Source organism: Fonsecaea nubica, assembly GCF_001646965.1.
Source record: "Fonsecaea nubica strain CBS 269.64 chromosome Unknown Scaff4, whole genome shotgun sequence".
In the NCBI taxonomy this organism is placed as follows: domain Eukaryota; kingdom Fungi; phylum Ascomycota; class Eurotiomycetes; order Chaetothyriales; family Herpotrichiellaceae; genus Fonsecaea; species Fonsecaea nubica.
Window position 1 is genome coordinate 278,232 of NW_019173677.1, and position 24,944 is coordinate 303,175.

Sequence of the window (24,944 nt, forward strand, 5' to 3'; positions counted from 1 at the left end):
TAGGACGCCCAGCAAAAAAGGAGAGTGAAGGGAATGAGACAAAACGGTCACGACATGATTCAAGGCCAAATACTATACACGGATTGCACACGCGATAAGCGAACCTATCGCCTACAAACGAATCAATCTCTGACGGGATCAAGAGGAGAAAGGGTGGCGAATTGAGTCTGGCGATCCGCCGGCATGGGTTGGGGTGAGTGCACCGCGCTACAAGCTATATCAGATGTTATGAATCGGAAAACATTGGACTGGTCGGTGGGATTGTTTCTTGTTTTGAACCTGGGATGGGGAGATGGGTGGGGAAGAGATGATGACGTGCTGATGGGATCGAGACGACACCTGCGGATGGGCTGTACATTGACCGACACGGGCATGGGCACGACGGAACGAGACACGAGGTATAACAGACATGAAGACATGAAGACACGAAGACACGAAGATATGAAGTATGAAAGCAACACGGCATGAGCAGAGAACACGAGAGCACGGACACTGGACCCTGGGACTAACTTTCTCTATACTGTATGAGCAGCAGCAAGTTACCTTTTGGGATCCTCATCACCACCAACCACAACCACCTTCTACCAGGGGCTTGAGAGAGGGGGAAAGAGAAAGGAGAAGAGAGGAAGAGAGGATAGCCCGACGACGGGTTTGATAGCGAATCATCAGTATGTATCTTCGAGGTTATTGAAGCCACATACATTCCTGGTGAAAATCTTTCATTATTCGCATTCACCGACCGTAGAACATGAACCGTAATAACAAGACCATTCCAGGGTATAAAAGCTTTCGAGCTATGGAAGAGGTAGGACCACTGTAAGCTGACTTGATGCAACGCCTGTGTCCACGAACTCGTATGCTTGCGACCAGCCTCAAACAACTCCATGATCATGTCCACCCTTTACCCTTTCACTCTTCTCTCCCTAATGCTTATCCTGCAGTGAGAAGCTCGATGTTGAATGGTATGTGAGCGTCCTCGCTCGTGGTATGAAAGCTCCTGTTCTCGTAGCTCCGCCTTTGTCGTAAACATCTGTTGGACCATAAAGATCAACTCTGGTAATTTGATACCTCTTATCTCACACATGACCGTCTCATGCATAAAAGTCATGAGAGCTTAATCCTTCATCCTCCGACACCATTAGAAGTCATAGCCAACGCTTATCCATCGACCCCTCTGAGAAATGTTGTAAAATCCTTCACATGAAGTAATCTTCTGGTAGAGCAAGAAGCCCAATGAACATGCCGACGGCCCCAATGGCCATACCGGCAATGGTTGCTCCAGCTGTCTTGGCAAAGCTATTGCGGCCACTATCCCGCTGCTCAGGAGCCTTGACTGTGTTCTTTTTGACTTTCTTGCGTGCTGGCATCTCGACATGCATAGATGCGTTACGCTCTGCCACCTCCGAAGTTGATGGGTCCAGCAAGGTATCACCATTGACACTGCTGGTCTCTCGCACCCCAATTGCAACACTTGTCGCGTGAACATCCTTGGCTTCGGAGGAATAAGAGTCAGAGGAAACTGTGTTTGCCCCTGGACATTCATCAGAAGAGATCTGGTCACATTTGCGCTTCTTTGCGCCGTCTATATCCTTCGATGTTTGCTGTTGTGACACAACACTAGCAATCGAGAGTGGCGAAGGGGGTTGTGCCTGAGTCGGCATCATGGGACTTTGGAAGGTGCATGGATCAGTGTAAAGAGACATATAACGGCCATAAGAAGGGTAGTAGACTGATGCAGACTGTTCCGGCACAAGCGGATGTGCAACCGGTTCATACAAGACTGAATTGTGTCCGGCCCATGCAGAACTGAGGCGACCTTGTGCAACGTGGTTGTCCATCGGACCGGAATGTGGGTTAGACGACTCAAAGCTCGAAAACGGTGGGGCAGTCAATGTGACGCGAAGTCCAGATTCGGTCGTCGGCTTGACCATTGCCGCATCGGACGGGCTTGGGGCGCGAACATGTTCCGGGTGATCTGTGACGCCCGGAGGACTCAAGCAGGCACCAAGAGGTTTTGCCGGGTTGTCAACGTTGATAGAAGGGATATTGAGCGAGCTGAAGGAGTCTGAGTATGTGTTTTCAAGCTCATCATCGCCGTATGAATCTTCCTCAGAGGTATTCTCATCCATGGTTGGTAGCACCTCTGCCTGCTGGCCTGAGTTAGGGACAAGAACTTGAGAATGGTCTGTATAGTCAGAGCTGGCAGAGCAGATATCGGGACCCTGAAACAGGTGGGGGATATTCTCAGGAGGGGCGCCCTTGTCCTCATGGGTATCGCTTGCAATCAACGGGCTGGAGGTCGGGCTTTCTTCGCCGGAGACATCTGCCCCCGAAGTGTGACTTTGAGTATTGGATGCGTCGTCGGATTCAGGAACGGCGAAGGTTGTCACCTCGGGAACGACTATCTCGATGCTGGCTTCTCGGACAGAGTCTTGGATGACCTGGTCTTCGTCCTCTGGGTCTGAATGATGTTCAGTATTTCTCTCCTCGTGCTCATCCTCGTTCTCCTCTGGATTGCTGGAGATTTGGATAGAAGGATCGGAATATGCTTCCTCGTCACTGTAGTCGGCCGAGAAGGTGTTTTGATACGTTCTTACTCCTGGATTTGTCTGGGTTGCGTCTAGTTGGTGAAAACTGTAGCATGCTAGATTAGTGAAGGCTATTATCTCAGGATCGGACTTGCTTACATTTCGTCACACCAATTCCAAGTGACCATGAACCGCAGGGCACTGAAGTGGGCTGTTTGGGTGTCAGAAGCCGGTACTCCGAACTCTTCATAGTACTCACAACTTCCTCTTATCACATCAGAGCCCAGTATCACGGTGTCTTCGGGCCAAATGGGCTCCATCTGATTCGTATTCACTCTCTTGCCAGCGACGAAAGTGCCATGCATCGACCCAATATCTTGAATATAGATTTCCTGAGAGATATTAGCCTCCAGGCCATGGGTAACATGATGCAATAATACCTTGGTTATCGGATTCCCACGTAGAATGGCATGTCGTCTTGATAGGACCCTGGAATCAAACCAGGCATTGTCCTCAGCAGGGGCGAATTCCTCCACACGGCTCCCAGAACCCCGACCGATTCTAATCTCCCAATCTGGGGCTTCGAGGGTAATGACTCGCTTGGGAATAGGTTCGTGGAAGTCGAGTTCTCGAAGGGTGATGGTCACTGGATGGCATATCAGTAAATACATGTACATGGCACAAAAACTGGCCGTGGGACGTACAATACTTGGAGGGGTTGAGGTCTGCCATGTTTCACCTGGAGAGTTCGTCAATCTCAGGACTCCTTCTAGGAGTCTTGTTGGGTAAGAAGGGTGAGAGAACGGTCTTCAGGCTGTTGTAGCCGTGCTTTCTTTTGAAGTGTAGAGTCCTGAAGCTGAGAGGAGGTCGAAATGGGCTCAGGGCACAGGTGACCGGAGAGACAGAAGGGGTGTCGTTTGAATTAGGCAGGCTCTCGGGATCAAGTTGTACCCTCTAGGTAAGGTTTTAGTCGCAGATAAAGGGTCCAAGATCATTAGCCACACAGGGCTCCAGGACTCTAGAAAGCAAAGCTGACTCTTTGATAGAAGTTGAAAAGTAAAGCCGTCGAGGTGTGAAGTGAGGGCAGCTGGCGACTTGAACGCGGTCTCACAAGTCAGGCGCAGATGGGCTGCAGTGGCAGGCTGCAAGTGAGGGGCAAGGCGCCTGCCAGCTAATCGATAAGACGCGGCACCAACAGTCACACCAGCGCGACTAGCTGCAGTTGGAGCGGGAGGGTCTGTGGGGGGAGCATGTTGCTGTTTTAGGCACCCGCGTGCTAGGCAACTGGCGCCCAGAAGCTAAGCAGTTAAGCAGTCCTGGCAGTTGAGCAGACTAACGGGCTCCCTCCTGCAGCCTTGTCCAGAGCATGATCATCCAGCCTCATCCAGCCTCGTGGCCGTCTCCGTATATTCGAACTCGCATACACAGGCCAAGCCTAGAACAACCAAGTTTGAGATTTCTTTTGTTATTACACACTGCTACACACCTTTTGTTCCCTCATGCTCATCAAACGCCATATTCGCGAATCGAGGTGTCTAGCCCTGGGATCCACAAGAAGAAGAGATGCGTATTACATATCCCCGTACAGGTCAAGAATCTCTCGTCAAGATCGCTCATCAGCATAAAAGGCCTGTATCCATTCAGAACCAACAAGGAGAAGGCAAGAAGGGAGATCCTCCGGGAACAAAAAGCTAGAACAAGACCAAATGCAAACTCTGCCATGCCATGGAGCTGACATTGTTACCTCAGTTGAGGTCCGCCGAGGCCTGCGCCCTCCATTTGTTGCAGGCGGGCAGCCAGTTGAGGATACTTCTGTGACACCTCCAGCTGCGTACGTGTGGCCTCGGCGTAAGAAAGCGCATTGACAATTTCCCCTTCTGTTCTCGACAGCTCGGCGGCGCGCTCAAAGTACTCCAGAGCCTTGGTCACCTTGCCTTGTTGAAGGAGGAGCTGAGCCATTGTGGCCACAGCAATGTCGCATTCAGGGTCCACTAGAGAAGCACATTAGCAGCTGGTCAGACTCCACTTGGTCGAAGTGGCAACTTACGGATCAACGCTTTCTCGCAAAGCTCTTCCGCTGCCTTGAAATCCTGCTTCCATTGGAAAAGTGCCAAGGCTTTGTTGATGAGCGGGAGCACGTTGATTGCTCCCATGGGTTTTGTCTGTCGCTCCATATCGATTGCGGTCTCAAATCTTTCGATGGCGTCCTGATACTTCTGCTGATCAAGCAGCAGCTCGCCATAGTAGTTGTACACGTCGGGCACTTTGTCAAAATTCTTCACACATCGTCGGAATGTTGCCATCGATGACGCGATCGATCCTAGCTTATATTGGGTGACGCCCAGCTGAATGTGCGAATAGATAAAGTCCTTGTCCAGATCAATGGACTTTTGGTAGTCCTTGGCGGCGTCGGCATATTCTCCGAGAATGAAATGCAGCTGTGCACGGTGGTAGAAGATGTCCGGATCGTTTTTGTCCTGTGCCATGGCCTTTTCAAAGTCCTCTGCAGCAAGGTCCTTGTTGCCCAACTCCAGCTGCATACTAGCACGCTTGATGTATGGTTGAGTGAGAGAAGGTTGGAGCTCAATGGCTTTGTTGAGGTCATCGAGGGCGCTGGTGATGTCGCCCTCGAGATACAAAAACGTGGCACGCATGTTGTAGGCAAAAGCCTCATGCTCACCCAGGTCTCCGAGTTCAAGAGCTTTCTTGAAGGCCGCGGCAGCTTCGTCGTAACCTTCGGCAGTCTTCTTCTGCATGGCGATCAAGCCACGCTGCAGCTGGCCTTTGCCAGTATTCTCATCGAGCTCAGCGCTTTCCTCCAGGCCCTCGGGCGGTGGCCGCGGCCGGAAGCTCTGCAGATAGTTGGAAACAAAAGTTGCACCAGGTAGTTTGTTTTTCTTGCCGGCAAGAATTGCTTTGCCCTTCTTCTCTGCTACCTTTTTCAATAATCTTTCCACGCTCTGAGCACTGTTTTCGTTCTTGAATCCGTCAATAATGCAACTGGCTGTGTAATCCAGCAGCGCTTCAGAGAAGAGCCCCAAGTGCTCGTACGCGTGTGCGCGGCGATTCAGAGCTTTGACATATTCTGGGTCCATCGAGATGGCAGCAGTACAATCTTCTACCACTTTGTCCCATTCACTAAGGGCGTTGTAACAAGCGGCTCGGTTAGAGTAGTAGACAGGATCGGGTTTGCATAGGATTGCTTTGCCATAAAGCTCGATGGCCTTATTGTAGTCTTTGGAGCCATATGCTTTGTTGCCGGCAGCCTTTAATTTGCCGGCATATGTTGCTCTCTCCTACTCATGTTCATGGTCAGAATAGCGTCTCAAGGACAGTATAGGAAACTCTACCTCTTTCGAGAAGTTTTCAACATTGGACTCGTTGATCTCGGGTATTTCATCCTCGGTCTCGACGGTCGCAGCTCGAGGCGCCGTGCCTGCATCATGAATCAGCCGTGTTGCCCGTCGCTTTTTGTGGCAACCTAGTCTCACCAGCTTCCTCATCTTTCAGACTAATCCCTGCCTTCTGTGCCTCTTCGGCAGCTTTCTTTTCTTTCCGTCGCTCTTTCTTGCTCTTTCTCTTTTCTGTAGGCGTAGCAGGGGCACCGCTTTTCTGACTTGAGAAATAGTAGATGGCGCCGGCACTCGTGATGACAACTACTGTTCCAGCGATGGTATAAGCGACAGCTTTATTCTCCGAGACCCAGTTCGACACGCGGTCCCAAAGGGATGCGGGTGCGCGGGTGGCATCGATAGCGACGGGTTCGGACATGGAGGGCAGAGAAATCTATTGTACAGAAGAAAAACGAAGCTCGAATAGCCAGCCCTGGATACCTCACAGGCGTATGGAGATGGAAAGGACGACGAGTGGACCGAGAGCGAAAGGACGAGGGAAAAGGAATATTGACAATCGTCACTGAAAGACAAGAAAGTTTCCCTAAACGATGCGAAATGGAGATGGAGATGCAACTTTTGCAGCCACACCGAATCAGCCAATCACATCCACCGCAGTTACTCAACCTCCGCTCCTTGCTCTCGCGTTGAAAGGATGCATGTTCATTCCCTGCTCATATATTGGAGAAAGACGCAGAGTTCCTCGTACACTTCTCTGGCTGATCCTCACTGCTTCAATGCCGCAATCATCTTCTTCCACGATGCCGAAGCCCTGGCCGCGTACCTCGACGGCAACTCGGGATCAGACTGCGATAGCTCACGCGAGAACAACTCCATGCTAACCCATCCGTCATAGCCCAACCCCTTCACAATTGCCTTCATTACCGGCTCAATGGGAAGATAGCCTCCTCTGTCCTCTTCGTAGGGGAACAGTCGCGCATTTCGTGACCAGCTCATCCTTGCAGGCTGGTCAATTGCATGGAAAGGATGTGACTGGCTCAGTGGTGGATCCAGCTTCTCCGCGTCTCCGGCCTGGACATAAAACACCTTTTCGACATTTACCTCGCGGATCAAACGCTGGATAGATGCCTCCAAGGCACTGTCTGCGTTGCCAGTGCGCCCTGTTTGCGTGGTAGGATCACCCCAGACCCGACCAGCGATGTGGAAAGTGTCCAAGCAAAGCCCAAAGTTTGGTCTGTCGACCTTCTTTGCCATCTCCCATGTGCCTTCCCACGTGTCGATATATCTGCCCCAAGCTACCCCTTCGTATGCAAGTCGGACTACAGGACTCTCTGCAAGGCCTTTGTCTGCTATTTCTCTGAGATCAGCGACCAAAGTCTCCTCATCACCCGTCGTCCCTTCCTGCAACCAAGTTGTCGGCACTTGAATCATATCGCACCCCAAGATTCGAACAATATCGAACCATAGTCGCAGTTTCTCCAGCATAGCCTCGTGCTGCCGACGATCAAGCAGCCCCTCATAGTGTCGGAATGATTGAAGGACCATCACAGTCAACCCGAGTTCATCGCACTGCTTTCTTATGTTCCTCGCCGCTTGCAGCCTGTTGTCATAAGTCAATCCTGCCGGGAGCTTCTCTGCGGTAGCGTCGATATCGGTGCCTATGATTTCGACCCCATGAAATCCATTCTGTGCGGCTGCGCGCAGTCTTGACGCGATGTCGTGGACACTAGGATCACCTAACGACAACGAGGCCACAGCGGGTTGAATCATTTGTGCGGATGAGCTTCAAAAACTGACGAAATGTAGATAGCTGCGATGGGCAGTTCCGCTGGACCGGACAGCCAACAAACATCGCAGAAGAAAGCCATGAATGATCCTTTGAAACCCTGCTTGTGTACCATCTCGACATCTCCCACTTGGAGGCGATTCGCATAAACATGGGGCCGACGATAGACCTCTCCGCAGCCGAAACCTGACCCCAACAATTGACTTGTCAAACACCGGCTTGACCGGCAATGAACTTTGCCGCGCCGCACGGGTCGACCTACGGGCTAGCAAAATACTTTCGGATGCTTCTGGCGGGTCAGTCCCTTCTCGTTGCCACTCCATATACCTCATACTCAGCATGAACCAACACAAATGACAATACCAAGGTATATGTAGCTCTATGTGAGCCTATCTACACTTCGATGAATGGAAAGGCTGCTGGTACCTTGACGGCTCTTCAGCAGGTTCCGGATACTTTCGTCACAGTTCTTTAGCATATTCCATTGGTCTCGTTTCATTTCTTCTCGTTTCAGCAGTCTCTATCCAGTAGGCGACCGGATCACGATGGGAAATACTTCCGCACAGAGGAGTCGACTGTTCATAGCAGGCGGCCCGGGAGGTGGCTCCATAGCACCCCCTGCCCACGACTTCATTGCTGATTGTCTCAAACGCCGTTGGAAGATGACGTTTCTCGAGGCCTCGGCTCTTCAGGAAGTCTTGGACGCATTTTACGCCTCGGATTTCGCTGGAGGTATTGTTACAATGCCCTATAAGAAGACAATCATTCCGTGCCTGGATCATGTTGATGATCTTGTTGGTCAGCTCAATGCTTGCAACCATGTTTCTGTTGCCGATGATGGTACTTTGAGAGGCACCAACACGGACTGGGTTGGGATCAAAAAGGCTCTTTTGGGGAGCGAACCGGCCACACGTGCCGTACAAGGGCTCAAAGGCGCGGTGATTGGAGCAGGTGGCGCAAGCCGAGCGGCAGTCTACGCACTTATGGATCTGGGCTGCGAGGACGTCTACGTGATCAATCGTGACGCTGGCGAGATTGAAGAGCTCATCGAAGATGTGAACCATTACAAAACGCCGACCCGGCCACATATTGTCCACGTCCGAACCGCGGAGCAAGCCTCGACCTTGCCGTGCCCTCAATGGATCGTGAGCACTGTTCCTGACTTTGAACCCAGAACCTCAGGAGAAATCCAAGCTAGGGCCGTGTATGTCCAATTTCTTACAAAGGAGAGACCGCCTCACGCGTGTATGCTGGACATGTGCTACCACCCCTTACCGACACGCAATCTCCGCCTTGCAGAGGAGCATGGGTGGCCGATTGTTGATGGTGTTCAGGTTGTGGGACATCAACTGAAAGAACAATGGCGGCCCTGGACAGGCGAGGAGATCAATAAACAACAGGAAGAGATTGCATGGAGAATCCTGCGCGAGAGTGCAAATTCGGACCCGACAGTTACTCCTACAAGTGTATGATACAACTCACATACGTTGGTAAGATAGCATGACTTGTGAGCACGCAAGTATGATCAATTTTAGCCATGCTGAATATCTATAGCTTGCCCCGTCGTCACCCATAGTCTTGAGGGAAGATTGTTCTCATCTCGCAAACAAGGACTCGAATCCAGAGTATGGTTCAGATCGCTAGCCCACTGTCATTACAACAAGACGGAACCTATTGATGGAGGGCTCATGCGTAAGAGTTTTTGCGGGCTTGTTGTGCGTGTGTTCTTTGAGAGCATCTCGTTCCTCTCAGCAAGTCTTGATGCTACATACAAGTAGTCATGGTAGTTCCTGGAATCATGTCCTTTTGTGCTCGCTGGCGGGCCGAACCTTAAGACTGAAGCTTGAACAAGCCATTGCCACTACGACCTGGTGTTGGTTGGTCAGTACCAGAAAGAAAATTCACATAGCAACACAAGTCTAGCAGACTATAGATAGCTAACCTCAGCAACATATTTTGAGGCAGGCTATGGACGAAGATACACAGTGTCAAGCATGTCATTACGTCCAGGGCAAGTCGATGTCAATTCAACCATCTCCGCACCGGATTTTCGGATCATCACGACGCTGAAACACACGCTGTTCAACACTCAAGATGCCGAGCCAGACTCGAGAACAGAGACACTGATACGCCAGTGGAGGGACATCACCACGAGGCTCTTTGCGCTACATACACGGCGACTGCGCGAGGCTGCGGAGACATGTGGCTGGACAGATGTCGCGACGAAGCTCACGCCTCCGGCTTCTGTTGTTACCGTAGCGGATGAGGAAGAAAAGGAAAAGCCTTCCTCCTCGTCAAGTACAGACAAACCTTTCAATATACAAGTCCTCGTCGAGAACGCGGTGGCGGCGGCAACGGCGGCGGCAAAAGCAGGAGGAACATCATCTCCCTCTCGCGGTCCCCGGGCAGGGTATCTACGAGATTTCCGTGTCCGCGTCCTGATTTCCCATGCCGGCGATGTGAGCGTGGAATGCACGGCGATGGGCGAAGAACGACCACTTTCAACCCTCGCCGACGCTGTCTACATGTACACGTCGTGCCCGTTTGTGCCGACCGTGCCTGGACATCAAGGACAAGCCACAGCAGGGCTCTCATCACTACCACCACCACCCCAACAGCCACAGCCATGCCACGTCACAATCGACGCCCAACCAACACATCCCACACTGTTCACGCGGCACAAAACCACCGTGCGCACAGCGTACAACGACGCCGCGGGCGTGCCACCGACCCACCGCTCCCCCTCCCGACCACGCCGCCCACGACACGCGAAGTCCTCCTGTTCAACGACGACGGACTCGTCACCGAGGCGTCCCTGTCGGCGGTCTATTTCCTGCGCCGCAGCGGGGCTCGTCGCTGGGTGACACCACGCTCCGATGCCGGGGGCATGCACTCGGTGACAAGGCTCTACGCGCTCGAGGCGTGCTGGTGCGACGAGGATACTGTGCCAGTTCAAGATGTCCAGGATGGCGAGGTCGTCTGGTTGAGTAACGCCGTCAGAGGCTTCTTTCCTGGCGTGGTGAGGCGGCGTGGAAATACCTGACAGGGTCACCTAGTATGTACCGAGTATACAGGGGGAAGAAAGAAAGAAAGTGGAAAAAGGGGTGTCTCTTTTCTTCCTCTAGTTGTCGCTCTCTCTGTATGAGCATGACCTATGGATAAGAAAAATCTTCAGGTGTCATGTTCTAATTCATGCTTGTTCTTTTATCAAATTTCAAGTCGAGTCATGCTCTACTACTTCAGCACTCGATCCGCATAAAATTCGTCAAGGTCTTTTCTACCTGCTTTTCCGGGGGTTCTTTGCAGGCTCACCGCACCGGAAGCTCTTTCTTTGGCCCGTTCTCTTTGGCTGCGCCTTTATCCGTCGCTGCACCCGTTGTTACCGTCTTCTGGTCCGCTGGGACACCTCTAAATAGCAACCCCTTTCTGCTGAAAAAGTCATGAACCACCTCGTCGCTCACCTGTTTCCGCCTTTCCTGAAAATCGCCCACGTACTGCTGTAACTCCTTGATGCAGAGTGCTTTGAGCTCTCCGGTCATCATCTCGCCCTTCTCGTACTGTTCCTTGATCCGCGCCAATTCGTCATCGTCTTCCAAGAAAAAGGTGAGGTACTTGTATGGCACGTCGACGTCCGTTCTTCCACCCAGCTCCCGTTGTTTCTCTGCAGTATCCTGCCCACCGGAGAATGCAAAGCGGTTGATCTTCTTCTTGATCGCATTAGGTGTATCGGTCAAGAATATCGCAGACGAATCGACGCTGGCAGACATCTTTGTCCCTTCACCTTGTAACGCTGGAAGAAAGCGAGAGTGGATGAGGCATGGTTTCTCATATTTCATCTTCTCCGCTATATCTCGACAGACACGGAAGTAGGGATCTTGGTCAATTGCGCACGGGATTAGGCACAGGATCCGTGGCACACTTTTTGCATCGGTGCCAAAAACATGTGGGAAACTCGTTGCGAACGAAGGTGCAGACTGTGTGGCGGGGAAATGGAATTCACCGATATTGTTGCTGTCATTGAACCCAAATGCTCCTTTTATCTGGTTGAGCGTGACATGTTTCGCTGCAAAGCAAACATTGCGATAGAATGCACCTCCCATATACTCAAAATCCGAGAAAATGAACGTCTTTTTCGGGTCGAAGCCCAGCGCAATGATGTCTTTGGCATTTTCTCTCGCGTATCGAGTTGCATCGTCCATGCTGATGGTTTTGGAGTGCATGAACTTTTCGTCGTCTGTCAACTGGATCACGAGGGGGCAGTCGAAGACTTCTTGTAGCCAGCGCGTGAATTCAAAAGGGACGCTGTGCCCGACGTGCATGCTGTCGCTACTCGGCCCCCTCCCAGTGTAGAGGTAGAATCTTTCACCCTTCTCATACTTGGTCAGGATTTTTTCGAGATCGCGGTGGGATATCACTATTCCACGGCGCATGAATCTGTGGGGTTTTCGGCCAGTTGCCTTTTCGAATCTCTCGAGTAATGCGGGCGAAATTGGCGTGGCACCGAAGTCGCGAATCAACTTGTCGTAGTCGACCGGCTTTATTTGGCCGGACTCGTCCACCCCGCCGGATACTTCGAAGGGAGTGATCTTTTGTTCTGTCATGGCGAGCGAGGGGTTCGAGGGGTGACTGTGTGCGATGGAGGGGCGGAGACAAAAGGGCAGGATGTGGGAGAAGGAAGAATATGAGGAAGAGGCGAGGTACTAACAGCAGAAAGGAGGGGAGGAATGTTTGCGAGGGCGCCTCAAAAGGAATAATTAGCAGTCACAAACAATCTGCCTGCGCATTTGTGACTGGCGTGAGTCTTCAGAAATTCACCGTTGTCTGCGGGCTGGCGGGCAACCCAATTGCCAATGGGACCAATGGGTACCGTGAAAGGCAATAGGCCAATGACATGCCGCCGTCGGATATGGCTCTCCGTCCTCCATGACCTGCCGGCCAAGCCATTCTCTCCTCTTCTTTTCCGCCGAAAGTGGCAATTGGGCTTTTGAGCTCGCGTGAGGGTTTCCAAAAAAAACTTGCCTTCTCCTTTGCATTCTCATCTTCCGCCCTAACCATCAGCCGTTGCTTTAGGTCGATGTCTTCATGCCAGGATGAAATTCTACGAACACTCCTTTAATTACGACTACACTTTCCCCGCCGTCACTCTAGCATATTTCCTGCGCTATCCGAATCCTTATTCCAGGCATGTTCTCAGCTCGGATGTAATTGATCGTTACATCGACCCTGAGACAAGCCGACTTCATACTGTACGACTACATCTCAAAAAATCAAAAGTACCCGCCGGCATCCTTAAATTCCTCCCTCGCGGCCTTGCCGGCCCAGGTGGCGCTAGTCAGAGCTATGTCCTAGAGAAGAGTACCATTGACATCAACGAAGGATGGATGGAAACCGAGTCCAAGAACATGGAGTGGACGGGCATCTTGAGCGTTATCGAACGTCAGACCTATAAACGGCAGCGTCTATCGGATATTGCGTCTTCCAGTCGGTCGGGCGATGATCTCCAACCACAGAAACCCAGAGAGACCACCACCTGCAAAACAGTTGTGACATTCGTATCACACCTGGGCCAACACAAGTTATTGGGCAGGAAAAAACAAGAGCACACTGCCAATGTCGAGGAAGAATCTCCAAAACAAGGACTGTTTGCTTCGTGGTCGACAGCTGGTATTCAGCGGACCATCGAGCTGATTGGAGTGAAACGAACCAAGTCAGCCCTGGCAAATGGAAAAGAAGGAATGAACGTCGTGCTGGAGAGATTGCGGAATGGTGGCATTGTGGCCGTCCTCGAAGGAATGAGAAGAGATCGGATGGAAGTGTTGGGGGCAGATGGACACTGAAACCAGCTCTCTCGCTTCTGTGGCAAACCCTGCATTGAGCAGCCTCAATTGCAAGCCTCGATTTGATTTGTACTACTAACCTTGATTAATTGATTGATTGTGAGCTAGGCGCTGGGGATATGTGCATGAAATGTCTTGTGAAGTGTATGGCGATATTTCGAACAAAAGAGTGATGCGCTGTACCATCGAGGGCTTTGTTGATAGGTATACAATTCAGTCCACTCATCCTTCTAACCACTCCTGTTTGATGGCTTCGAAAAGGGCAGCAGAATGTTGCTACGTTGCCTACCATTCATGCTAAGCTTCGCAGGTCCTTCGCTCCAGTCTTCGCTTCCAGCGCACGTGCTGTCTCTGTGGGTATTGGTACAGATTGCCCGCATTCACCTTTGAGCAACCTCACAAGGAAGATGGAGCAAAGCATTTTACTTCACTCACTTTTCTCTTAGTACCCTACCTGTTCTCTTGGCGAGAGAAATGCGCTGAGGTCTTATCTGGAGTCGCTCCTGCAGCCTAAGACTCGCCTCTCTTTGACGCCATCATCTTTCTTCCCTCTCTCCGCCCAGTCACTCGTTCAGCAAATAGTCATTCGTTTTATCGATTCAACAAGGTAGCAGATATTGGTCAGCACGGCAGCTTCCCGTCTCTGGCCATTCTTTCCAACCAGCCGTGGCGTTATGGTCGCGGTCACCTCAATCCTGTGGTTGGCAGCCATATTTCTCCTGGGCTTCGTCAAAGATTCGAACTCTGCCCGTCGTTTCGACCGCCGCAGTGACCTCGATTATGTCCCTCCCATTAACGCCTCAGCTGCTGCAAGCTGGTCAGTGCCTCTGCAGGGCAGCAAAACCTGCGATCCTAACAAAGCTTGTGAGATCAATCAAGCTGCACCGAGGCGACACTCACTCACAGCTCTAGGCACGGATTCATTATCACCCCCGGCTCCCGGCAAACCTCTCCAATACCTTGCAATCGCACGCGGCCTCTACATGTATCTGTGCGCAGGTAATGGACCAAGCGAGCCCGCCAAGTTTCAATCTCAATCCACGCAGCTTTATGATGCAGCTCCACTCATCCAAAACCTTCCGAATGAGGCGGCATTTCATGCTCTACCTGCCAAACTGCATGACTTCGACTATGAGCAGCTGAGGAACTCCACTCTGGAATGCATGGGAACCATCGGAACTGTCAACGATACAGCCATCATCACTCTTTTCGATATTGCAACATTCGAAGCCCTTCCATACGAATCCGTGCTTGCGCCAGATAATCCGGGTAGCAACAGCAGATGGGCACACTCGGTGAGCCCGAAGGGGGACTGGGACATCTACCGAGTTGAGGTCGCGGGAGGCGCTCCACCTGTTTGTGACAGCCAACGCCTCATGGCAGAAGAAGAATACACGGCAGAGTACTGGTTCTTTTACTCTGGGGGAGAAGACATATGGACGCCAAACGATATCACGAAAGAAGCCCTGATTGATTCTATCGATCTGCCAGCATTCATATGAAGATTTGGGAAGAAACCTGAATGAGAAGATAGCTGTGAACGCAATCAACTGCGTAGTATGTGGGTGAAACATTCGATGATGGATGCCAGCAGAACTCAAGATCATTGCACGGGAATTTACGAGAGATGAGAGGATCGGATTGTATGTGAACAGGCTGCCGATCCGAGACATCGCATGGCGGAATTGTCTTCTGATCCATGTCATCTCATTCCGTTTCGTTTCATGGGTACGGGAAAACAGGACATTTTTCAATAGGCTAGGATCCGGTACTACGAGCTGGTGAATGAACAGAGCGATAGGGCTAAATACAGTTTCTCGCCATCCTCAAGTCGCTGCAAGGCTGTCATCGTGCACTAAGTGACTCCCACCGAATTAGTGGATTTCTAACCCCGCGAAAAGGGAGTTTTACTGACTCTGGTAACTTAAGCGGCACGAGCGGATGGGCTGCCCGCCATAGCAGCACGTGAATCCTCAAGTCCCCCTCGTCCGTTTCGCCTCAACCTTCAACTCTCACATCCCACACGATCACCTACTCATTTCGCTGAACCCGTCAACTATCATCCGCAAGTAGCTACGAACAGCCCCGTACTGCTCGCCATTTACCTTATTCTCAACATCTCTTCGGCCTTTGTTGGTTCCAGCCTGCGTTACCCACAGAAACTTCACCCCAGTCTTGCTGCCTTTCATAGGCGCAGGATTACCCACCACTGCGCATTCGACTGATTCGTCCCTTGGAGATGCCCAACCACCAATTCAGTGACTACTGGTGACACCTATCTGTGTAGTCATATCCACCTGAGAGGTTCTAGACATTCATCCCGCAGCCTTCACGGTACGCAGAGTGTGCCTCTGCACGCGGTTACCCAACCTCCACAATGTCGTCGGCAATCAACGATGATGAACTCTCCATTTCCCTCCCGCAATCCAACTCCAGCCGCTCCAGGCCGTCCCTTCCTACTGTTCTCTCCCCGCCGGCACGGTCTGGCTTGAGCCAGACGCCGATGGCAGAGTCTCCAGGCACTGCCCGGGCAATGCAACGACTACACCAGTATGCCTTCGTGCGCAACATTGGTGAAGGATCGTTTGGCAAAGTCAAGCTTGCGAGACACAAGGTTACAGGTCAAGAGGTTGCAATGAAGACTATCAGTCGACGCAAATTAATCAGTCGGGACATGGCAGGGCGGATAGAGAGGGAGATCCAATACTTGCAACTCCTGCGGCACCCACACATCATCAAGCTCTACACCGTCATAACAACCAAGACAGACATCTACATGGTGCTTGAATATGTTCCCATGGAGTTGTTCGATTACATCGTGAAGCATGGTCGGCTGGGCGAAGCAAAGGCCCGGAAGCTGTTTCAACAAATCATCTGTGCTGTCGAGTATTGTCATCGTCACAAAATTGTCCATCGAGACCTCAAACCGGAGAACCTTCTCCTTGACAAGAACATGAATGTGAAAATCGCCGACTTTGGTCTGAGTAATATCATGACAGATGGCAATTTCTTGAAGACGAGTTGCGGAAGCCCAAACTATGCTGCCCCTGAAGTCATCGGTGGAAAGCTCTATGCTGGTCCTGAAGTCGATGTCTGGAGTTGCGGTGTCATTCTCTACGTCTTCCTCGTTGGCAGGCTCCCGTTCGATGACGAGTTCATCCCTGCACTGTTCAAGAAGATTCAGGCCGGGACATTTCACATTCCATCACAAACTCCGCCAGGCGCGGTAAACCTCATCAAGCGATGTTTGCAAGTGCATCCGGTTCATCGCATCACCATACCCGAAATCAGACAAGACGAATGGTTTATGAAAGACCTTCCTGCTTATTTGGTTGATCCCGTGGAAGAATTTCTAGATACCGGAGTCGATCCCACCAAAGCCATCGACCCTCGTCAGCTTGCTCCGGGAAAACCACTTGACGTGGTTGAGAAAATTCACGAGCAAGTCGTTGGCAAGCTTGGTCGTACCATGGGTTATGCGAAGGAGGATGTGAAGGATGCTTTGAGCAAAGACGAGCCTAGTGCGATCAAAGACGCATATCTCATAGTCAGAGAAAACCAGTTAATGATCAGCACTCCCCAATACCGCACAGAGAACCCAGAGCTGGAGTCGTTCATGGCTTCTTCGCCCCCAGTCGAACCAAACTATCCCAACTTCCCCGGCTCGCCACGACGGTTTCAGGATATCGATGTCAAGCCTCTCACTCCAAGTCGCACGGATGCGCACCGAGCTAGTCGGTCACTATCTGAAACTCCATCTTCCCTGAGAGAAGAAGAGAAGCCTAGGATCTCAAATGTTCGCGTCCTGAACACATCACTACCTCATGTTCATGAAGAGCTCCTTCAGATCCGCGAAAAGGCAAAGGCTCATGGTGAAGATCCCGACATGATTCTCCATCCGACACAAGGCCAAGATCAGAAGGACGAAGCCGAAAGCCCCATCCCCGAAGAAATTAAGGATGAACAGGGGAATCCCATTTATCGATCCAAGGAAGAACAGGAGGCCACATCAAGGGCTTTAAAACCACACTCGCGCTCTGTGACGGCTCTGAATTCATTGCGAGAACCGAAAAGCCGACCCGAAGGTATGACGACTTTGCCAACCGACGAAAAACGCCCACCCGCTACCAAAACCAAGCCTAGACGCTGGCAATTTGGCATCCGCAGTCGAAACCAACCTTGGGAAGCCATGAAGTGCTTGTATGCTGCTCTCAAGGCACAAGGCGCTGAATGGGAAGTTAATCCGTGGCTGCGGCCTGAGTCGATGCCCGACGGTGATGACGAGAAGGATGGTATCCCTCCGCCTCCACCCGACCTAGAACCTGGCCAACGCCACGAGATCATGCAACAGCGATTCTCATTTGTGGGCGAGGACTACTACATCCCCCGAGATCCTTTCAACATTCGCGCGAGAATCTTGAAAAAGGGATTACTGATGCCTGGTGAAGCGCCATCTCTCTCAGCCCACAGTTCAGCGGTTAGCCTACCCGCAGAAGCACAGACCCAGCTCAAGAGACATATTGAGCAACTGGGCTATGCCTCGGAGGATGTCAAACAGGCGCTCGGTATGAGTTCTCCAAACGGAAGCCAAGCAAATGCGAGGTCACCAGCGAGCAGTGGACATCCCTCCCGGCAAAATACGGGAGGTGAGCCGGCCCTTCACAGCCAGGATGCATTTACAGGACCAGGACAAGTGTCCATGAGCAGGCCCGACAGTCTTTCAGCACTCAACAAGAAAATCCCAAGCGAGCACATCGGAGTTTGGGTGTTCATCGACATTCAATTGTATACCTTAGAGCAGGGAACGTTTGTTGTGGATTTTAAATGCGACGGATACCAGAATGTGATTTGGCACGATTTGAAAAAGGAGCGAGAGAGGAATAAGACACCCACCAGCAGCAGCACAGTGACGAGCCCAACGAACAGCAGACCCACCAGCGGGTTCGGAAACATCAGTCACACCAGCTCTGATCGGCTTGATGAAATGAGCGGCGAAGGCTACTGGAAACCGGTCAGCAAGCGCTACAAGAACGTGGAAAAGGAGATATCCAGCCCTTATCCCTATCTCGACGTGGCTAGTGACTTGGTGGCTCAACTAGTAAGTCTGAGTGCTAAGGCTGCGCAACGGTCCTGACTGACTCTTAGTGGGGCGGCGCTGCTTGAATTTCTGTCTCATTTCTTGCCCGCTTTTCTGGCGGATGTATACGACTTCATGACAGTGACGGCATTTGCAGCAGCAGGACGTGCTGGTTTGCGGAGCACAGGGAATATCGGCGGAGAGAGCATAAGGAGTGAGAATACCTAGGATACCCTTGCTTAGCGATCGAATGACGGACCACGGGACCAGGATGCTGTCTCATGCGCTGACAGGACAGGATTTCAGAAGCATGAAGATGAGAAGCTGTTAGAACAACACCTAAGACGATATGCATAATCCAACTTAGGCAGCCACAATTACTCAATGATGAAGAGATGATACTTGCAGGCCTCCAGGTTGCTAGCTCATCGAGGACAATGGAGTCTATGCAAGTTGGGTACCGAGTACTTCGTAGAGACATAGAAACGCGTGAGACGTGGCTGTGGACGTGTAAACCACTTTAAGCCTTGACGCGTTGGTCAGAGTCACGTGTATGCCAAGAAATGCGTGAGACGGTGGCATCCACTCGTGCAACTTGTAAGTTGCTGCCGCCAAAGTCATTTCCCCAGTCAACGAACCGTCGTCGTGCTCATATTCGTCCATCCTGATTCTTCACCAACGGAAGCCTCTAGGATCAAGAGGCAGTGGCCAAATAACGGATCCCCTGGATCGGACACCATCACACCAACAGAGACTCACGAACTGAACTCAGATATGGGCTTCGTCTCGAAACTGAGATCCTGGTCTCAGGAGCTCACCCCGTATTTCGTCTATCTGCTTCTAGTCGCAACTCTAGGACCTCTACTCTTTGGTTATCACTTGGTATGTCTTCTATCTTTGACTATCAAAATCTACACTCTGCTGAACCCACTTTTCAGGCCGAACTAAATGCCCCTCAAGAGGTCATTACCTGTGCCGCCAAATCCATCAGATCCAAGGAGGGCCCATCAGCAGCATTGGGTGGACTACCACAATGCATACCCATGAACTCAACCCAACTCGGGCTTGTGTCGTCCATTTTCACATTGGGTGGCCTAATCGGTGCTCTCGCAGCCGGCCCTTTGTCCGCACGGTATGGCCGTCTGCATACGATGCGTATCAATACCTTGTTCCTAGCGCTGGGTCCTCTCGCCGAGGCACTCGCTCCTAACATTGGTGCTCTTTCGACGGGCCGCTTCATTTCGGGTCTAGGAGCAGGCGTCTCCGTTGTTGTGGTACCCATCTATATTTCCGAGATTGCTCCACCCAAGGAAAAGGGCTTCTTCGGTGCCTTTACGCAAATAATGACGAACATGGGTATCTTCACCACTCAGCTTCTGGGTTATTTCCTGAGCCATGGCCAAATGTGGCGAGTTATCCTCGCGATTGCAGGCATGATCGGTGTGTTGCAGTTTGCAGGGCTGGTTTTCTCCGTGGAGAGTCCCAAGTGGCAGGCTAGCCATGGAGAACCAAGACAAGCGAACAACAATCTGCGACGTATCCGGGGCCAGAAAGCCGACATTGAGGAGGAAGTAGAAGGTTGGGGTTTGGCGGATGTTGACGAGGGACACGGTTCGTGATCCGGGATATGTTCTTTGTTAATGTCTGACCCTCGAACAGAAGAAGAACGAACACTACTTGCGAATCCCGACCATGAGTCGCCTCTGGACAGCAATTTGCCTTTGAGAGGCAATGCTCCAGAGCCAATGGGAATCCTCGCGGTGCTCCGAGACCCGACCAATAACCGCGCAATTCTTGCGGTCGTTGTGGTTATGCTGGCACAGCAGCTTTGTGGAATCAACAGCATCATCATGTACGGCGTGTCTCTACTCGCGGACTTACTTGCCTCCAATTCCGCCCTGCTCAATATCTTTGTGAGCATACTCAATATTGTGGCCACTACAGGCTTCGCCCCCCTTGCAGATGTGCTGGGACGCAAGCCATGCATCCTCACCTCAATTGCCGGTATGGGTGTCTCATCTGTCCTGCTTGCCATAGGGATCCGCAGCGCTATTCCGATTCTTTCCGCAGTGTCCGTGCTTCTGTTTGTTGCCAGCTTTGCTTTTGGTCTGGGGCCCATACCTTTCATACTCGCTTCAGAACTGGTGAGTCCAGAAGCGGTTGGCGCAACCCAATCATGGGCGCTGGCAGCAAATTGGATCTCGACATTTGTGGTCGCTCAGTTCTTTCCAATGGTGAATGAGAGATTGGGAAAGGGGGTAGTATACTTTGTGTTTGCAGCCATTGCGGCAATTTCCTTTGTGTTTGTGGGTTGGTATGTGCCAGAGACCAAAGGGAAGAAGGACGTTGATGAAGTTTGGGGAAGGCCGTCCAGGAGGCAAGATTGAGGTGTCGGAAACGCGGGGGAGGACCGATCTGGGGCCTCTGGTGGGTTTCTGGACATGTTCTTTCTCGAGGGGCTACAGATGGGTGTCTGTTTCAGCAGAATATTTGACAGGTTCTGGCGGTCCATGTCATGAGCTTCTCAGCTGTCAGATGGCGACCTGTGAACGCTAGGCGTCTTTCCTGAATGCAAAGCACCTCAGACGAGTGTTGCCAAACCCATGGGAGCCGTGCCTTCCAGCTCACCGTATGAAGGAACAGCTGCTACGTGCAAGAATACTCTGGTTCCGTGGAGACCTTACCTGAACTCGAGGTATACATGCTATGTGGGTCTCCCTCGTCAGTTGCATCACTTTAGCCCTACTGCACATTTCAAGGTGTTGCTCGGAACTGGGCGCAAGAAAAGGGCACGAATCGATCCGTCTCATTGGATTCTCCTGAGACTCCGCATTTTGCACAAGGAGCACTTTCGTCAGAAACAATGGCTTACCTCGGAGAATTCAAGATATTAGATTTGAGGTTGCGAGAGGCAAGTTGGAGCAGTTGGACCTCACGAACTTTGGCGCGAACTAGACACAATCAACAGTGCCATCCCCTCTGTTCATGGTGGGCGACGGGTAGTTCGTCGACAACCCCGACATCTATATTTGAAAGCATTCGCCAGGCTCGAAATCATGAGAATGTTCTCCGCAGGAGATGTGCGATCAGATCAACCAACCAGTGGAGCTTTCAGCAGAAGTATTGCCCCCAGTCCTAGCATGTCAGTGGGAAAGGCGGTCCAACATGAGGGTGGTTTTACAGACATTACAGCCACTAACCATGTTACCCCTGCCTCATCAGGGCTTATCTCTGCGGGATGCCAAACATTTACAGCAGTGAATGAGAGGGTCCAAAGAATCGCATGGGCAGTCACTGGGGAGTGAGTCTCATCTTGATCCAGAGAAGCCGGCGCTCATACCCGGCCTGCTTCCCTGAAGACGGATAAGACCGACTGTCTCTCGCTAACTTCGCTTGACTAGGTCACAATGGTATGCGAGGACACTGGGCGATCAACCTATGCGATTGACCGACACGCGCTCATCAGATTATCATTATTGGCTTGACGGAGGTAGTCATTGTTGTTATCACCTACCGGTGAATCGGGGAACCCTGCTACTGGTAATCGAGCCATTCAAGGCATCCCCTTATCATGACCTTCTCTCTTTCAACAAAGTCGGATGGTGGAAAGAAAGAACAAAACGACATTCTCGCACTTATCCTTCACTCTGCACACAGCGCATTCCTACATATAACCCCTTGCAAAGCGCGGCGACAATGATATCTCCGTCACCCGATACGATTCCCATTATCGACTTCTCACGGTATTCTACCGATCTACCTTCCCTTGCGCGGGAGATCAAGCAGGTCTCCGCGACATGGGGCTTTCTCTACCTCAGAAACCACGGCTTACCGCAATCAAACATTGATCGCATGTTTGACATTAGTGCGACCTTCTTCAAGACCACCCCTCGCGAGGAAAAATCCTCGACGCCGTGGAGCAGCATTGTCAATGCCGGGTACGACGCGAAGACCGGCACGGAAGGATATTTCAACGAGCACGGTGCGAAAGAGCGTGTTTCGGCCGTGGATGAGAAGGAAGTCTTCGTGATACGGAAGCAGGCGTCTTATGACCAGCCAATGCCACCATCCCTGAAGAAATTTAACCCTGAGATCCAAGCATTTATGGGAGAGGTGCATGAGAAGATTGCCGTCCCGTTGCTCTCCTGCCTCGGGGTCGGTTTAGGACTGTCGGCTGACCGCCTTCCGCAGATCCATCAACATGAAAGCCCATCCATGACCACTCTCCGGCTCATCCACTACCCTGCGCTTCCACCCAGTGACACGGCCAAAGTTCGTTTGGGGTCTCATACAGATCAAGGGGTGATTACAATTCTCTTCCAGAACCTCGTCGGTGGTCTCCAGATACGACCGCCGAAATATACGGGTCCTATTAAGGATGACGAGATATGGCTCGACGCCCCGGTCATTGCAGGGGCTGTGCTCATCAACATCGGCGAGACAATGACGTTCTTTTCAGGTGGACTTATGAAATCCACGCTCCACCGTGTCACGCGGTCCCCGCTGCCGGAGGACCAGGGTAAAGAGAGGTTCTCCATGGCGTATTTCTGCCATCCGAACATCGATACACTGCTCGAGGTGCTGCAGGGGATTCAAGGGGAGGACGGGAAGGAAATACAAAGAAAGGAGCCGCCGATAAGCTGTGTCACGGGTCAGAGGGTCCGGACGGTCAAAGAGTGGATTGAACACAGACATTCAATGGGCCGCTTGGAGAAGGTGAAATGAGCTGCGTTGAACGCGGAGGACTGGTGTGTAGGAATTATGGTGTGCAGGAAATGTCTGGGTGATTAGTGCCTGGACAAATCGTTGACATCACCTTAGTCAAATAGCTGGCTTAGGTCTACCACCAGCGAGGACAACGACATCAAACTCGAAGCTGCGTGTCAAAAACAGAGGTGTTCTATCCATTTACGTCGGGTTTTGTCACAAGTCCTTGAACCACTTCAAGTCCAACGTATCTGTCTTCCCTACACACATGCGACGTGGAGTTTCTCATTTGAAGATATGAATGGATCCAAAAGGACGTGAAGTGATATACCGGGTATGAGAAGCCTTGTTGACCCAACTCAGAGAGAGTAAAAGGCTACGCTAAACTAAAACCGGTTATATGATGATAGAGCTGCCTAATCGGGTATCTGGACCAATGAACGGGCTCCAGGTCGCGGTCGACGACTACGGTAACCACTCTTACCAACTTTACTCTCGGCAAGAAGATTACGGGACGGGTCGATCATCCCTCTATTACCAATTTTGTTTGTTCTGCTCTCCACTTGGACATCCACCTCGGTGTCGAAGAAACCGCAAAGGGGAAACCTGTTCCCAATGTAGCATCCATTTACCGAGGCTATCAAGCTTCCATCCTGGGACGTCACTTGACCATGTTAAATATCAACATGGGTTTGAAGCGGCGTTTTAGCCGTTTTCGACGGAGTACCGCGATCAACGACATCTTTTCTGAGTATTGCTTTCTTCACAGCCATAGCTGAACCATGGCCTCTCTTGAAGGATACAACGTCGCCATCACGGGAGGTGGATCTGGTATTGGACTCGCCACGACGGTCGAGCTGTGTAGTCGAGGAGCCACGGTGTGGATTGCCGAGTTGACACAGAATGTTCCCGCGAAGCTCGAGTCCTTGGTTCAGGCCAAGAAAGTATTTTTCTACGGAGGCGTCGACGTGGCCAGCCGGGACGCCTGTGTCAAGTTCCTGGACGAAGTCGTGGCGAAGGCCGGCGGCCGGCTCGACTGCCTCGTGAACAACGCAGGCATAGGCCCCGCCGAGGGACCGATCGCGACCGACGAGACGTTTGACAAGATCGTCGACGTGAATATGCGCGGCACGTGGAACTATGGCACGCAGGCCCTGCGGATCATGGAGAAGCAGGAACCAAAGGGGCCGTGGGGAACCAGGGGCACCATCGTCAACGTCGCCAGCATGTCGGGGCTTTTCGGCCACAACAGTCTGGCTGTGTACACGGCGACGAAGCACGCCAGTGTCGGGCTCGTCAAGGCGTGGAGCAAGGATTTTGCCCCGCTCGGGATACGGATCAATGCCGTCGCGCCGTGTAAGTGCTCCTGATTCTATTTTTCGTCCAATATACACATCCACGCACGCATGCACGCGCATATATATATAAACTAACATCCATGCACAGCGGTGACCGAGACCGAAGGTGTCAAGATATGGTTCGCCCAGAGGAAAAAGGACTTTGACGAAGACATCAAGCCACCCCCGGCAGGACGCTTCGCACAGCCCTCGGAAATTGCAAAGGTCATTGCCTTCCTCCTGGGTGAGGACTCGAGTTACATCAACGGACAGACGATTCCGATTAATGGTGGTGCGGTGTGAAAATGAAGTAGACAGA

At 51.7% G+C, this 24,944-nt stretch overlaps 11 protein-coding genes across 11 annotated transcripts; 7 read left to right on the forward strand and 4 right to left on the reverse strand.

The window, feature by feature from the left end:
• Positions 1-1,196: 1,196 nt before the first annotated feature.
• AYO20_01032 (hypothetical protein) lies at positions 1,197-3,260 on the reverse strand (the record flags this gene model as incomplete). Its single annotated transcript, XM_022639339.1, has 5 exons — positions 1,197-2,634; positions 2,688-2,739; positions 2,788-2,920; positions 2,969-3,174; positions 3,233-3,260. 5 exons carry the CDS (start codon positions 3,258-3,260, stop codon positions 1,197-1,199), a joined length of 1,857 nt encoding a protein of 618 aa, XP_022504647.1.
• Positions 3,261-4,268: 1,008 nt separating this feature from the next.
• On the reverse strand, positions 4,269-6,299 carry AYO20_01033 (hypothetical protein; the record flags this gene model as incomplete). The annotated part of the gene is made up of 4 exons (XM_022639340.1): positions 4,269-4,519; positions 4,576-5,824; positions 5,879-5,964; positions 6,020-6,299. The coding sequence occupies 4 exons, from the start codon at positions 6,297-6,299 to the stop codon at positions 4,269-4,271; spliced, it is 1,866 nt and encodes a 621-aa protein (XP_022504648.1).
• A 347-nt stretch (positions 6,300-6,646) lies between these two features.
• On the reverse strand, positions 6,647-7,651 carry AYO20_01034 (hypothetical protein; the record flags this gene model as incomplete). Its single annotated transcript, XM_022639341.1, has 1 exon — positions 6,647-7,651. The coding sequence occupies one exon, from the start codon at positions 7,649-7,651 to the stop codon at positions 6,647-6,649; it is 1,005 nt and encodes a 334-aa protein (XP_022504649.1).
• Positions 7,652-8,212: 561 nt separating this feature from the next.
• Positions 8,213-9,139, forward strand: AYO20_01035 (hypothetical protein; the record flags this gene model as incomplete). Its single annotated transcript, XM_022639342.1, has 1 exon — positions 8,213-9,139. One exon carries the CDS (start codon positions 8,213-8,215, stop codon positions 9,137-9,139), a length of 927 nt encoding a protein of 308 aa, XP_022504650.1.
• Positions 9,140-9,661: 522 nt separating this feature from the next.
• On the forward strand, positions 9,662-10,710 carry AYO20_01036 (hypothetical protein; the record flags this gene model as incomplete). The annotated part of the gene is made up of 2 exons (XM_022639343.1): positions 9,662-10,194; positions 10,254-10,710. 2 exons carry the CDS (start codon positions 9,662-9,664, stop codon positions 10,708-10,710), a joined length of 990 nt encoding a protein of 329 aa, XP_022504651.1.
• Positions 10,711-10,975: 265 nt separating this feature from the next.
• On the reverse strand, positions 10,976-12,268 carry AYO20_01037 (tryptophan-tRNA ligase; the record flags this gene model as incomplete). The annotated part of the gene is made up of 1 exon (XM_022639344.1): positions 10,976-12,268. The coding sequence occupies one exon, from the start codon at positions 12,266-12,268 to the stop codon at positions 10,976-10,978; it is 1,293 nt and encodes a 430-aa protein (XP_022504652.1).
• A 489-nt stretch (positions 12,269-12,757) lies between these two features.
• AYO20_01038 (hypothetical protein) lies at positions 12,758-13,504 on the forward strand (the record flags this gene model as incomplete). The annotated part of the gene is made up of 1 exon (XM_022639345.1): positions 12,758-13,504. The coding sequence occupies one exon, from the start codon at positions 12,758-12,760 to the stop codon at positions 13,502-13,504; it is 747 nt and encodes a 248-aa protein (XP_022504653.1).
• A 674-nt stretch (positions 13,505-14,178) lies between these two features.
• AYO20_01039 (hypothetical protein) lies at positions 14,179-15,006 on the forward strand (the record flags this gene model as incomplete). Its single annotated transcript, XM_022639346.1, has 1 exon — positions 14,179-15,006. One exon carries the CDS (start codon positions 14,179-14,181, stop codon positions 15,004-15,006), a length of 828 nt encoding a protein of 275 aa, XP_022504654.1.
• Positions 15,007-15,881: 875 nt separating this feature from the next.
• Positions 15,882-20,968, forward strand: AYO20_01040 (hypothetical protein; the record flags this gene model as incomplete). Its single annotated transcript, XM_022639347.1, has 4 exons — positions 15,882-18,602; positions 19,392-19,463; positions 19,520-20,192; positions 20,241-20,968. The coding sequence occupies 4 exons, from the start codon at positions 15,882-15,884 to the stop codon at positions 20,966-20,968; spliced, it is 4,194 nt and encodes a 1,397-aa protein (XP_022504655.1).
• Positions 20,969-22,277: 1,309 nt separating this feature from the next.
• AYO20_01041 (hypothetical protein) lies at positions 22,278-23,306 on the forward strand (the record flags this gene model as incomplete). Its single annotated transcript, XM_022639348.1, has 1 exon — positions 22,278-23,306. The coding sequence occupies one exon, from the start codon at positions 22,278-22,280 to the stop codon at positions 23,304-23,306; it is 1,029 nt and encodes a 342-aa protein (XP_022504656.1).
• Positions 23,307-24,070: 764 nt separating this feature from the next.
• On the forward strand, positions 24,071-24,928 carry AYO20_01042 (hypothetical protein; the record flags this gene model as incomplete). Its single annotated transcript, XM_022639349.1, has 2 exons — positions 24,071-24,644; positions 24,735-24,928. The coding sequence occupies 2 exons, from the start codon at positions 24,071-24,073 to the stop codon at positions 24,926-24,928; spliced, it is 768 nt and encodes a 255-aa protein (XP_022504657.1).
• Positions 24,929-24,944: the final 16 nt, after the last annotated feature.